Source organism: Paramormyrops kingsleyae, chromosome 6 (assembly GCF_048594095.1).
Source record: "Paramormyrops kingsleyae isolate MSU_618 chromosome 6, PKINGS_0.4, whole genome shotgun sequence".
In the NCBI taxonomy this organism is placed as follows: domain Eukaryota; kingdom Metazoa; phylum Chordata; class Actinopteri; order Osteoglossiformes; family Mormyridae; genus Paramormyrops; species Paramormyrops kingsleyae.
In genome coordinates, this window is record NC_132802.1 from 9,425,384 (window position 1) to 9,438,472 (window position 13,089).

The 13,089-nt window shown below is 45.4% G+C and overlaps 1 protein-coding gene across 15 annotated transcripts in view; it reads right to left on the reverse strand.

The window, feature by feature from the left end:
• hspg2 (heparan sulfate proteoglycan 2) overlaps window positions 1-13,089 on the reverse strand; it is a 127,377-nt gene that overhangs the window by 53,416 nt on the left and 60,872 nt on the right. For all 15 annotated transcript variants that reach the window (XM_023834979.2, XM_023834974.2, XM_023834975.2 and 12 more), the window contains 17 exons: window positions 12,790-12,939; window positions 12,503-12,666; window positions 11,840-12,019; window positions 11,387-11,583; window positions 10,778-10,925; window positions 10,320-10,447; window positions 9,906-9,992; window positions 9,408-9,466; window positions 9,119-9,180; window positions 8,592-8,732; window positions 6,529-6,702; window positions 5,729-5,908; window positions 5,404-5,522; window positions 5,067-5,178; window positions 4,577-4,690; window positions 4,288-4,415; window positions 3,218-3,304 (listed from right to left, as the gene is read on the reverse strand). In XM_023834979.2, coding sequence (XP_023690747.2) covers window positions 3,218-3,304; window positions 4,288-4,415; window positions 4,577-4,690; window positions 5,067-5,178; window positions 5,404-5,522; window positions 5,729-5,908; window positions 6,529-6,702; window positions 8,592-8,732; window positions 9,119-9,180; window positions 9,408-9,466; window positions 9,906-9,992; window positions 10,320-10,447; window positions 10,778-10,925; window positions 11,387-11,583; window positions 11,840-12,019; window positions 12,503-12,666; window positions 12,790-12,939 — 2,230 coding nt within the window. The remainder of the gene's footprint in view (window positions 1-3,217; window positions 3,305-4,287; window positions 4,416-4,576; window positions 4,691-5,066; window positions 5,179-5,403; window positions 5,523-5,728; window positions 5,909-6,528; window positions 6,703-8,591; window positions 8,733-9,118; window positions 9,181-9,407; window positions 9,467-9,905; window positions 9,993-10,319; window positions 10,448-10,777; window positions 10,926-11,386; window positions 11,584-11,839; window positions 12,020-12,502; window positions 12,667-12,789; window positions 12,940-13,089) is intronic.

Genomic DNA, 13,089 nt, shown 5'->3' on the forward strand with positions numbered 1-13,089 from the left:
ACCTTTTCGTGTGATGCTTCAGAAACTAACATGCCCCATATGCAGTCCCATCAAAGATGCTTGCCTAAGGTAATCCGGACCAAGAGGGTAAAAGGACAGTCGTTTCCGATAGAAAGCTTGATGAGATGTCAAGCTCGTGGTTGTCGACTCCAGAGAAGGCCACTCCTCAATTTCCCCAAATTACAGAGACTACATAACAAGTGCTACCACTGCAAGCACCAACATCTCATCCCAAAGCTTGACCCAGCAAAAGCCACCAACACTACACCCAAGATCTGCTCCTTGGGTCTTACCTGAAATGCTGGATGCTCCTCCAGTGGTCAAGCTGACCATCCAAGGTACAGCTCAGATGGGTCTTCAAAGAGGCTTTAAGCTCGAAAACCAAGTCAAAAGCACTAGTACCAGTAGTAAAGAATACTGAACCATGATTGGTTATACTGGCCTGGGATAACATCAAGCTACTTCCACTGGAGGCTGGAAAACCCATCTACAATATCCAAGAGTATGATGGGTTCTATATCAAGAACTTCTTGAAATAACAATCATGAGTATTAAAATTATGCACTGAACAAGCATCTTTTGTGTTTTATTGAACAGGGCTGTTTTCAAGACACACCAGACCATTGATTGCCCGTAAATTTCATTGAGCCTCTAGAAAGACACCCATACTTAACACACTTCACAGTATGGAGATAAAAATTGGAAAATAACACTTCTAATAGCATGAATGCTATTAGCTTTGTTGTGATGTATGTATATTTATGGGCAAACTACTATACAGGAAAAACAGCAATGTTTTGAAAAAAGTCCAGAAAAATGTATAAATGTATTAATAGCTTTTTTAAAGTATAAATGTATAAATGTATTAATAGCATTTTTCAAATATCACCTTAAATTACACTATATGGCCAATAGTATTTGGACATTCCTAACAATCCAAGTAATTGCTTAATGAAGCCACACTCATTGTTTACACAGGTGTCTAATTGAGCACAAAGTCACACAATCTCCTGCAACAAACAGCAGCAGAGTGACTGTTCCACATGCCACCATGATAGGACGTCATCTTAGGTCAACCGCTAGTGAGGTGACTGAAAGTCTGAAACGTCTGGGAGCAGGTTTAGTTATGAAGTTGTTAGGCCACACAAACTCACAAAAAGGGACCCAACTTCAATACCAAAATTGAATGGTAGCTAATCCCACCAGCAATGTTTCAACATCTAATGGAAAGTCTTCTCAGAAGACGAGAGGCTATTACAGCAAAAAAAGGGCAAACAAGCTTCATATTAATACCCTTGGTTTTGGAATGAGATGTTGGACAAGCTGGTGTTCACATTCTTTTGGCTATAGTGTATAAGCATATTTGTAACAGACCACATTCAACATTCCAATCGACCACATTGCAGGGCAGCTGTTTCCAGCTATGAGTCTTTATATGGACTCATATAAAGCCACCGAAAAGGGTCTCAAGCCTTTCCTCCAGCTGATTTATCTTGGCTCTTATGCTGCTGTACCTCTTCTCTAGTTGAGCAGTCCTGTGCTGCTTTTGACTATTGGACAGCTTATCAACCAGCTTCTCCAGCTGGGAGTTGAGGTTGACTTGCTGGGTCATCATGCTCCTTAGGACCTCTTTGATGTCCAAGCTGTTTCTCGACAGTGTGTTGAGACTGAGGTTTAAATGGCTCATATGCAAGCTCAACAAGAAGGGGACGCTGAGGTAATTGGCCTCTGGGAATGTATTATTGGGGGAGGAACTTGGGGAGCTGTTGTTCTGGGGCTTGTGAGAGCTATCAGCATTGTTGGCTGCCTCGGCATTGGGGTGTAATAGGTTAAGGACAGCAAACTGTGGGACAGAACTCTGGAATGGTCAACATTAGCAGGCCCTATGGTGAAGAGCTTCTTTTCATGCTGTAGTTGGAAGCATGTTGTTCTCTTTATTACTGAAGTCAGCACTGGTTGACTGCATCAGATTGGCAGGGGACTCCACCAGCAACCATGCAGAAATGGGTCCTGGCTGGTATCAGTGATTTCAGACCTTCATTTTCAAGTTGAGAGTCCAGGATAGTGACAGAATAGGTTCAATGTATCAACATTCCCAGATGGTGATGCAGAAAATTTCACCGTTTCCCCATGTTTGTTTGCTTGCCACACCCTCCATATTTACTATGCCACCAAGCAGCCCAAACACAACGTGTATCTGAAGCAACAGAACCCACATAAACTATAAAACTCTTATCATTAGCATAAATACCGAAGGCTGCTTGAACTCTACAAATAAGAAATTCATGGTTATTAAAGCAAACTGCAGTTTGACTAAACAGTTATAAAAGCCTTCTAGCAAACACTAGTGCTTAACCAGAAGCAAAGATTTCTGCTGCGAATGGCAGAATACGTCCTTTGCTGAAAGCATGCAAAGCAATATGGGAAACAGCACTGTCCATACAAGAGCCGCGTTACAAAAACATGAGGTCAGAAGCCATATGAAGCCACATGTCACCAGATTCATGGGTGACATATCACCACTTCAGAAGATGCTTCTTCTAAAGCTACACACATGCCTATGTGTACCAGTGCAGCATTCTTGGTATATTTCCCCTTGAGATCTTTATACTTTCCTGTCACTTTGAGATTTTATTGTTTTGATTTTTCATCATGCACAGGAAACGGCTACTTCATCAGATAAGGAAAAACGAATGTGCTTCTGCTCCTAAGTAAGAATGCATTTAATAGATAATAAATAAGTTTCTGTGGATAGATGAAATTAATATGAACTTGGAAAATACAGCATTATTACCTATTAATTAAAAGGTGCACCAGTTCAGACCAGCTTCCCCCAGCAACAAAAAAATACAAGAATCGCCACTTCAGTGCTTTAAAGCACGTAATAATGACTATGCCCACAATTCACCATAAAAATACATCAGATGGGTGTAAGAAACTGTTAGGAACAATATCAGAGTCCACGTTGTACCCCATAAAATATGTATGTGACATGTGGACTGGGTGGCAGTGACTGTGGCTTGCTTCTTAGTCTCAGTGAGTATGGAGATGGTGAGAGACACAGAGGGCACAGCCGTCAAAAGACTCTCCACCCGATGATTCACAAAGGAAAGGAAGGAAAACCACACCCCCCTTGGCTTTGATTCCCCTTGGCTTTGACTCCTCAGACCTTTTGTGTACCCAGAAAAAGTGTAAGGGGGTGAAGTAGGGATTTTACCTCTCACAGCGTCGGCCCGTAAAGCCTGGTGGACAACCGTCACAAGTAGGCTGGCCGTCAGAGTCCAAGAAACAGGTCCGAGAGAATCTGCGAAAAGTGATTTTTTTTTAACCTGAGGCATTAAGGATTGACCACTTCCATTACATTGTCTTATACTGGAGTCTGACACAACACAAGCTCTTCACTAGCTGTAGTTAGGGTTAGGGTTAGGATTCGGGTTATGGTTAGTTTGGCAGGCTTACCCGTACAATAAGTATGACTGCTTTGGAAAAGACTGACCATCTTCTGGGGATTTTATACAGATTTTCTCATTACAGTTTTCAACAGCAGCCAGCTGCAATATGCTTTCATGATGACATTAAGAGGGTCACCAACAGCTTCTCTGAATAGGAATTTAAGGCAGTAACCACATAGATCAGGGTGGCACTGCGGCTCAGTTGGCACCATCACTGCCACGTGTCTCTAGCATCTGGGGTTTGAAACCTCTGCTCAGTTTGAGGGTTTTGAGGACTTGCATGCCTTTGTGTTGTGCGGCTGTCTTTTTGGAACTCCTGTTTCCTCCCATAGCCCAAAGACATGTAATTAAACTAACTGGAGTCTTTAAACTGCCTCTTGTATGTGAGTATAAGTGCCATGTGATGGGCTGGCATCCCGTCCAGGGTGTAGCCCAGCTTTGTGCCCTGTGCTGCCTGGGATGGGCTCCAGGTGACATCGACCTATATGGACACATCCCTTGAACAATATGGCCAGCATCATGGTCTAAACTCCAAATGTCCATTTTAGTCTAAAGAAATGAACCTTAAGTAAAGTCACTAACTGTTATAATCAACCACCAGTGTTTCTCAACCTAGTGCTTGGGGACCCCCAGACAGTCCACACACTAAATACCTGGTACAGGTATTTAGGGTTAGGGTTAGGGTTAGGATTAGGGTTAGGATTAGGGTTAGGATTAGGGTTAAAACATGTAGACTGTCTGGGGGTCACCGAGGTCTGGATTGGGAAACACTGCCATGGACTGACTGGGTGTGTGAGCAATACACTGGGCTGGCATAGTCTGGAAGAATACTTACTGGATGTCTGGGGAGGTGCCAGGGCAAGGACACGGCTGGCAGGCTGCTGGGCTGCCACTCCTGGGGTTGCCATAGTAACCAGGCCGACAGCGATCACAGTGTGGCCCAGCCGTGTTATGCTGGCATTGCTGAGAGATAGAAGGATGGAAACCAAAGGAAATGGAAAAAGGGAAACAAAGCAGCCATTAGAATGGCATGTGAAGTGTAATAAAGTACATAATTCGTATAGAGAAATGTGTTCAGATTCACCACGTTATAGCTGACAGCGGAAAGCAGCAACGCAACCTACCAGGCAGTTCCCGGTGTCAGGATCGCAAGCAGTAGCATACCCGTGGCAACTGCACCTCTCACAGGTCCCAAGGTACAGTCCTGACCCCGTGCGGATGTACCCGACATCGCACTCCTGCAGGGGTGGCAAAGGGCAAGTCCGTCACAAACATCATCCTATTACTGCAGTCTTTCCCAATCCGGTCCCCCGGGGACCTGCAGACAGTCCATGTTTTTGCTCCCTGTCAGCTTGCGGTAGGAGCTGTCTAGGGGTCCCCAAGTAGGGAGTTGAGAGGGAGCAAAAATGCGGACTGTCTGGGAGGGAGCAAAAACATGGACCGTCTGTGGGTCCCTGAGGGCCGGACTGAGAAACACTGTATTGCTGCACAACAGAAAAATCTGTAAAGAATCATCTTTTATCTGTAAATGTAACACAAAGGCTGAGTGAAGCCTATTTCACTAACAGTTCAATACATTTCTATAATCTTGTTTGAACTGGGGATGAAACTCACCTGGCATGAAGGACCTCTGTAACCCTGAGGGCAGGCGCACTCCTCCACCTCTAGAGCACGCTCATTTCCTGTGGAGTGGGGGACTGCAATGTCCATCCAAATATCTGCAATACTACAGGGAAAACCAAAAATAGATAAATGAAGGAGCACTAGCAAGAACTCAAACGGGCCGTTGTGGACATTTAGGGACTGAATAAGACGGATATATAAGATATATAAATGAGCAGAATTCATGTGTCTGCAGAGAGAAATGTCAGCCTTTCACATAATGTCAGCAGTCTAGTCTTGGGACTTTCAATCCGCCTCAGGCCCCCTGCAGTCTGTCCCAAGCCCATACCCAGTCTCCGTCATGCTGTTCGCGTAGGTGGCCCGGATCATAAAGACTGTGATGTCAGCAAGGGCCATCAGCAGGTGCTCGCGTGTGCAGGGCTGCCTGTCAGACCGTTTCCATTCCGACTGCATGGAAGATGAGAAAACGGGACATGTGCAATGACACTTCAATAAGTGTTACTTTTATTGAGCAGAGAAGATGGAGTAGATGGTAGAAAATAAGTTTATCGATCAAAATAATTACAAAATAATAAGTGGAGAAAGATTAGCAAATTGTCCAGAAGAATATGATGCATCCTTGCTATCTAAGCCTGAAGGTCGTGTGCACGCACCTCTCTGAAGGGCACAGTGATGACTGTGGCGATGTGGGGGGTGGGCTTGGTGCTGGAGTAGTGCTCCAGCATGATGCCGTTGCCTTGGAGGACCACATCCGGCTGGCCCTCGATCGGCGCCGAGTGCTGGCGCGGTACGTAGCTCACGGTGTAGCGAAGCTCTCCGCCGTAGGCCGTGACCTGGCAAGGACCCCGGCAAACTCATCCACCGCACAGATGGTCTAAGAGCGAAAACTGACTAAAACGGGACGTTACATAGTAGATAATTATGAGTGGAATGGGGCCCAAGCAGGAAGATGTGCTCAGATCTGCTTAATGCTTTTTGTTTTGTACAAAATCTTAATACAAGCTGTTCAGTTGAGTCAATCATAGCTATCGTTTCACATCCTGTAATAATGCATTAATCACCCAACCCTATTTGACATCATATTGGGATATTTTAGTCACTAACTAAATATCTTTCGGAAACTACACTGTGAGAAGTAGGGGCTCTCGGGGGGGCATGGGTACATTTGGGAAACATTATACCTCCGCTTTACAAATTCCACCCTGGGCAACCCCCCCCCCTACCGGCGAATTCCATCTACTGTTGGGAACCTGTATTTCTTCAGATCGCAAGTGGCAACCCTAGTGGGGGGGGGGGGGGGGGTGTCCATGGTGACATTTTGTCGGGGGCCCAGAATTCCCAGCTACGGCCTTGGAAACAGGCGATCTGTAATGCGCCCTCTATGATGAGGTCGACACGAGCAGAGAGAGGACAGTACGAGGCAGGCGGAGGGGCGGAGGTAAGATCTACATACCTTATCTCCCCGAAAGCTCTCAGGAAGGACCCAAAATAAGACGTCGTGGGGGACGTGCGTGGAGAAGCGGAAGATGACCTCGGAGCCGCCGCGCTGGCCGATGCCGTCGCTGATGGTGCGCGTGTGAGCCGCATTGGCCAGGCTGAAGAGCTGCCCATTCACGCCCCCCCGCACCTGACACCCCAACAGAATGCCTCTTACTCACATGGAATCTGCCACAGCTGCTTCCGCACTGAGTGACATCTGCACATTTTAACAGGGCCAATTCAAAGTCTGGAATCTTCTAATATCACCTATAATTCTTACAACACCTTCGTATAACAGGCTATATAAGACCATGGCCAGACTACAGTCTGATGAACATGTCTAAGCAAGGAAAGGATGTGTCTGCAGACACGATGACTAATTCACTTTGATGACTAATGCACTACACCTGCTACTCCCTAGAACAGAATGGCTCAGGTGTGGAACAAGTCCAGGCATCAGCTTAACACTTGGATACGAGAACGTCTATCTTAACATGATCTGTTCTAGATCCTTATAAGATGATGCTTTATGGCTGGGTTGCACCAACATGGTTTAACTTTTAAACTGGATTAAATCAAGACTTATGTACTAATCCTGTTGAACCAAACTTTAAACCTAGTTTAAATTTATTTTACAATTAATCTTGGTTAAATCTAAACCTTTGTCAATTTTAGTTTAATTTCCACTAAACCTAGATTAAATTCAAGTCTTTTGCACAGTGAATTTAAATAGAGCATAAAGCTGGATTAGCAGTCATATTTAAACCACCCCTTGAAGAGGTTTATGTTAGGTCTGTTTCAGTTTTTTTGACAATATGGCTACATTTCTTTGCTGGATGGGATTGGAGGAAAGAGTCCCATGTAGGTTAAACCCTACTGAATATTTTTAAAGAGCAATAGTGAGTTTTCCCTGTGGTAGAACCTTATAAAAGACTTAGTCATGTACCTCAGTGGGAAGGTTGGACCAGCTATCATGCATGGAAGTGAGAGGAGCTCTGCAGTTCCTCCACTTCTGCAGCTTCTAGCAGCTTTAGGTTTTCAGGTGGTTGACTGGGAGTTCACTTTCACACTGCCATAGCTAGTTGATTGGTTGACCACAAGCACCGAGGCTTACATGGAAGTTATGCGGAAATGCAGAAAAACAGACTGAATTATTTTTGTACCCCAGTTACATTTAATGGATCAATTAATAAATTTTTGCTTGTGTTTCCATATTTCTGCATTGGAAAATCAGATCACTAACCAATATATTTTTATCTAATATTGCTGGTGCACCCAGTTAAACTTGCCAACACTTATTAGCAGGATAAGGCTGCACGAAAGATCGATCTGCTGGCCAGATTTAATAAGAATCGTGAACATGGCGCGGGTCACCTTAGTAAAATATAAATAACAATCTGTGTCTTGTTTTGATTGCGATCGATCCCCCCAATATCTAACAAAGAACTAATGAAACAACTTTATTGTCCTCCACTGTTCTCATGATTCATATGAAATAATGTATGACGTCTAACCTGTCTCCCTTCTCCTATGCTTATTTTGATTACTAACCCCGGTGGTGAAAATGGGGAATTTTTTGTAATTGAAGGGACTACTGCTCGATTAATGTCCAAGAGAAAATTTAAGGTAAGCATAACTCAAGCAAAAGTGTGGTAAAAGTAGCGGCTTTTATTTTTTAAAAGTTAACAAGACAGTTACGGCCATATTCATTTAACCTAGGATGCATTGTGAATTTGTTTACGTTTCGTCGGAATGCATCATGGTGGACACTGCACCTAAATGAATCCTATTTTAGTCGTAGTTTAAACTAGTTTAACTAATCCAGGATTAAAATGAAGAAAAGCAACTCGTCTCTGATTAATTAAACACCAGTTTAATCCTTGATTTACTAACCCTAGATTAAGTCTAAACCAGGATTAATTTAATCAATGTTGGTGCAAACCAGCCTATGTGTGAACCACCGCAGTGTGCTTCATGTGGTCTAATCCAGGCTTGACCACCCAGTGACATCACAGATGTGCTGAGTTCAAGACTGACCTGGTCCCTGCTCCATGTGGAGCTGGTGCACTGCTTGGTCACGCCCATGCAGAAGCACTGCAAGCAGCCGTCTGGGTTGTCCTCGGTCAAGTGGAAGGAGCTGCTCCTACATTCGTCGCACAGTGCGCCCACCACGTTGGACTGTAGGGCAGAGTCACGCTTAGCCTCACAACAACAGGGGTCCCTTACATACGGGGCACTCCCCATATCTGCAGCAGAGGACAACATCCCCTGTCTGTCTGGAGACAGTGACTTACTGACTCATTTATAAACAGAATGATTTCAATCTATGATTTATGCCTCCTCTGCATTTAAGCAAATACTGCTTTAGGGTGCAAAAAGCACAAGACGTGTAATTATTCATCAGTGCTATGCGTCAGAGCTCTGCTTTTTTTAGTTCCCGCTTTACAGTGCACTTATAAGAGCTAAGGATTTGGTGAGCTTTCCCTAGGCTGTGTGAAGAATGTATCACATAAGAGTAGATATTAAAACCATTATGTGTGCATCACTTCAGCTGCCGCAATTACCTTGCATCTGCATGGTCTGCTGCTTGAGGATATAGTCCCTCTGTTGTCGCACTGGCCTTGAGCTAACCATGTTGGGAAACAGGGCGGGGTTAAGGGCTGACTTGTGCTAGAGAGATAATTCACATACTTTCACATTGGAACGCGGTTATAGCCGTTAACCCTAGAATGTACTGAGTGGGCTCTTGCCAGGGAGCCACTGCGTGTGTTTTCCATGCAGCCATAAGAACTTGGCCTCAGTACGACTCTGTAGCGTTAAATGTAAGACCAGTAAAGCAAGAAATACACTCACTTTGGGGAACACACTTGCCGTTGGGCTGAAGTGGGTTACCGTGATATCCGGGTGCACACCTGAGAAACACAGACGCAGAGAAAACAGCACATAAATCAATCAGATCAATAATACAAAACCCCAGCCCACACCACCAGCATCCTGTTATTATGAATAAATTATGAATACAGACACTTTATTGATCCCCATGGGGGATATTGTCTTTTTGCCTACCCCGTCTTGCTCTCCATGAGACACACATACAGGTGAGAGTAACTTGGGTCTGACCGCACAGAGTCAGCCAGCTTGCAACACACCCTGGAACAACTGGGGGTTAAGGGCCTTGTTGAGGGGCCCAATGGCGGCATCGGTCTGCCAGTTCTGGCATTCAAACCAGCGACCTTCCCATCATGGGCACAGAGTCTATAAGCCACACACTGCCTCCCTGCATAAGGCTGTAATACGACTCATGAGTCAGGAGGCAGACTGAGGCAGCCATTTGCACTCCGACTTCCTTACTTCTCACAACGTCGGCCCGTGTATCCCGGCCTGCAGGCATCACATGTTGCCTGGGAGTCGGAATCCAGGAAACAGGTATCCGAGAAGCTGGAAAATAAACAATTACATGAGCAAACTGTCTGCCACAATCATGGGTCACATTTTAGCGTGAAGAGTCAGGCGAAGTCAACATTATTGTAAATGTATACATGCACACGCGATATGAGGTATTAGACGAACTTATTGCAAGAAAATAACATTTAAAACGTCAAATAACATAGCATTAAACAGCACAACATTAAAGAACATTCAAAGATAGTTCAATGTAACATGATTTTGTTATTTTGTTGATTCTATCTGGTGTCTGGGCTTTCAGACTTTTGACTTTTGGTCTATATCACTCTGGCCTTGTGTGTTGGGCTCGTGGGGACTTACCGACGGGAGGTCTCGATGTACGGGCATGGGCAGGGCTTGCAGTCATCCGATCGCCCACGGGTCGGGTCGCCGAAGTAGCCCGGTCGACATTTGTTACACTGTGGCCCCTCAGTGTTGTGCTGGCAGCTCTGAGGAAGTCCAAGTCGGCAACCTCAGTTTCAGTCTCACCAAGAAGTATAAACTGAGATAAATGCTAAAGGCATTATATACAGCAGAATACGTGAAATAGGTCATGACCTGCAAGCAGGGGCACATCCAGGGGCGGGGTCACAGGGGCACAAGCTCCTGCTGAAAACTGATTGGCCCCTGAAGTGCCCCTCCCCTTTCACTCAGTGATTTAAAACATGTCATTGGCTAATGATAAAATTGGCCCCTCTGTATGAATGACGACCCCTCTTATGCCCCTCACCTTAAAAAATGTCTGCAAATCTGACTCTGTGTTCTGAGAGAGGCCTCACCAAGCAGTGTCCGCTGATAGGGTCGCAGGCGCTGGCGTGTCCATTGCAGTTGCAGCCAGCACAGCTACCGAGGTAGGAACCGCCAGACACCCGCTCAAAACCAGAGGCACACGACTCACAGGACAGGCCCGAATAGCCTGGGGGACACCTGTGGGCAGGCAAACACTAGTCTCTGGGATGCCATACTCTTAGAACATGCAAAATCCAGCAACAGGGGTGCTCAAAATGCAACAGTTTGTTTTTTTGTTTTCCTAACCACTGACAGTCAAAAAACCAAAGAGCTGTTACATAATACTCCACAGCATAGCTTAACCAGTAAAGGAAATAGCAAGTAAATCCTAGCCAATATCAGTTTGAGTAAAACAGGCTTCATAGCTCTTAGTACAAAACCTTCTGATGAATGTAGGCAGGCCTGAAACTGGACATCATTCACAGACATTATCAAGTTCAAGTCATTCTAACGCTTCCAACTCGTATTCTCTGTACTATTGTCACTCAACCAGCACCAATTTCCACCAGACTCAGCTGCAATAAAGTTTGTATTCTATTCTATTCTAGTGTCCAATGAGGTTACACGTAGCTCGCCCGTGTGACAGAAAAGAGACTCACCTGCACTGCTCCACGTCATTGGCGGGGCCCTGGCCGCTGAATTCCACGGTAGTGGTGTCCATGACAATGTCACGGAGGGCCACGCTCACCATGCGGTTGTCATAGGTGGTGCGAATATTGATGCTCTCTAGGTTAACCAGCGTCATCATCAGGTCCTCGCGAGTGACCAGTCGTCCTGACGCATGCTGCCAGTTTTCCTAAGATGTCACATAATCGACTGTTAGAAATGAAGCTCGCACACCTTAAAACACCTATTTGCAGCATAAAATCATCATCTGGTAGGACATTCTCTCCAACAAAACAAAGGTACTGCCATTAATTAATACTCCCAAAACAAGACAGCCTAGTACAACTTTAAGAGATTGACTTTCATTGTTTGCCAGAAGTGTCCCTGTCAAGGAAAGGGGGTCTTTATGGTTATTTTCTACAGAGAAAAAAGCTTTCAAAGCTCACCTCTGTGAACTTAATTTCCCTCTCGTTGGTTATCCTAGGACTTGTGGGACTGGTCCGGCGATAGATCAGCTTCTGGCCGTTACCCACCAGCACCACGTCTGGTTTTTGCACGGGTTCTGTCTCCCCTCGAGCCAGGGTGAAACGCACCTTGTAGTTCAGGGATCCGCCATAGGAGTCCACCTTAACACAGGTAATTGCTGCCTTCACTCTTCAGGTAATGGGCAGCACAACATATAAATCTGAGCTTTAACAGCTGTAGTGCATTCACTATTTGTTTGTGTTCTTTGGCTCATTGTCTCCTGTTTTTATTCTGTGTTGATTCTAGCAACTGACAGTCTGCAGGTAAGCAGCTCATTGTACTCAAGTAGATAAGGCAATAACCTCAAACTCAAACTCAAAGATCCTCTGTCTCAGGGGTATATATAGGGGCGAGACCACAGGGACACTGGCTTGCTGAAAGCTGATTGGCCCCTGGAGTGCCCCTGCCCCGTTACTCACTGATTCAAAGCATATCATTGGCTAATGATAAGGTTGGCCCCTCTGTATGAATTATGGTCCCTCTTATGTCCCACACCTTAAAAAAATCCTATAGTCACTCCTGCCCTAGGAGCATTTTATCTGAGCAGCCAGCCCCTGTCCCCTTCGGAGGGACACGTTGTCCACCTTGTTGCCTAGAAACTGGGACGGTAATGTCCAGAAGGACTCCAGGCTGAGGAAGCGTCGGGATAGATCCACCAGCTGGAACTCCTCCACTTCAGTATTAATCAGAAGTTGGGTGGAGGAGAGAGGAGGTGAGGCGGGCCGGGACGGGAACGAGACGTTAACACCTGTTGTGGGGAAGAAGTGCTTTATGCCCTCAGACTGAAAGCTGCGATGGCCTTTTGAAGTTCGTCCGAGGGTCATAATAATCCCATCATAATTAGGAGTTTCGTCTCGTCACAGCCCCGTACCCTTGAAATTGTCCTCCTCCGTGAATCGAAGCCTGATCTGGTTGCGGTGTCGTCCGGTGTTCTGGCAGTTTTTGGTGATGCCGAAGCAGAAGCAGGGGATGCAGGCGGAGCCGTCACCCGCACCAAAGTGGCCGGCGGTACAGTGGCCCGCTACGATAAGAAGATTAAAGAAGAATCCAGAATTCAGAATTCTGTAGAGTTATTATTAAGGGTTATCAATCAGATTTCATTCCAAAAACACATTCATTTGTACACAGGCAGTTTTTGGTTTTTAAAAAAAGAATCACGTTGTGATATTCA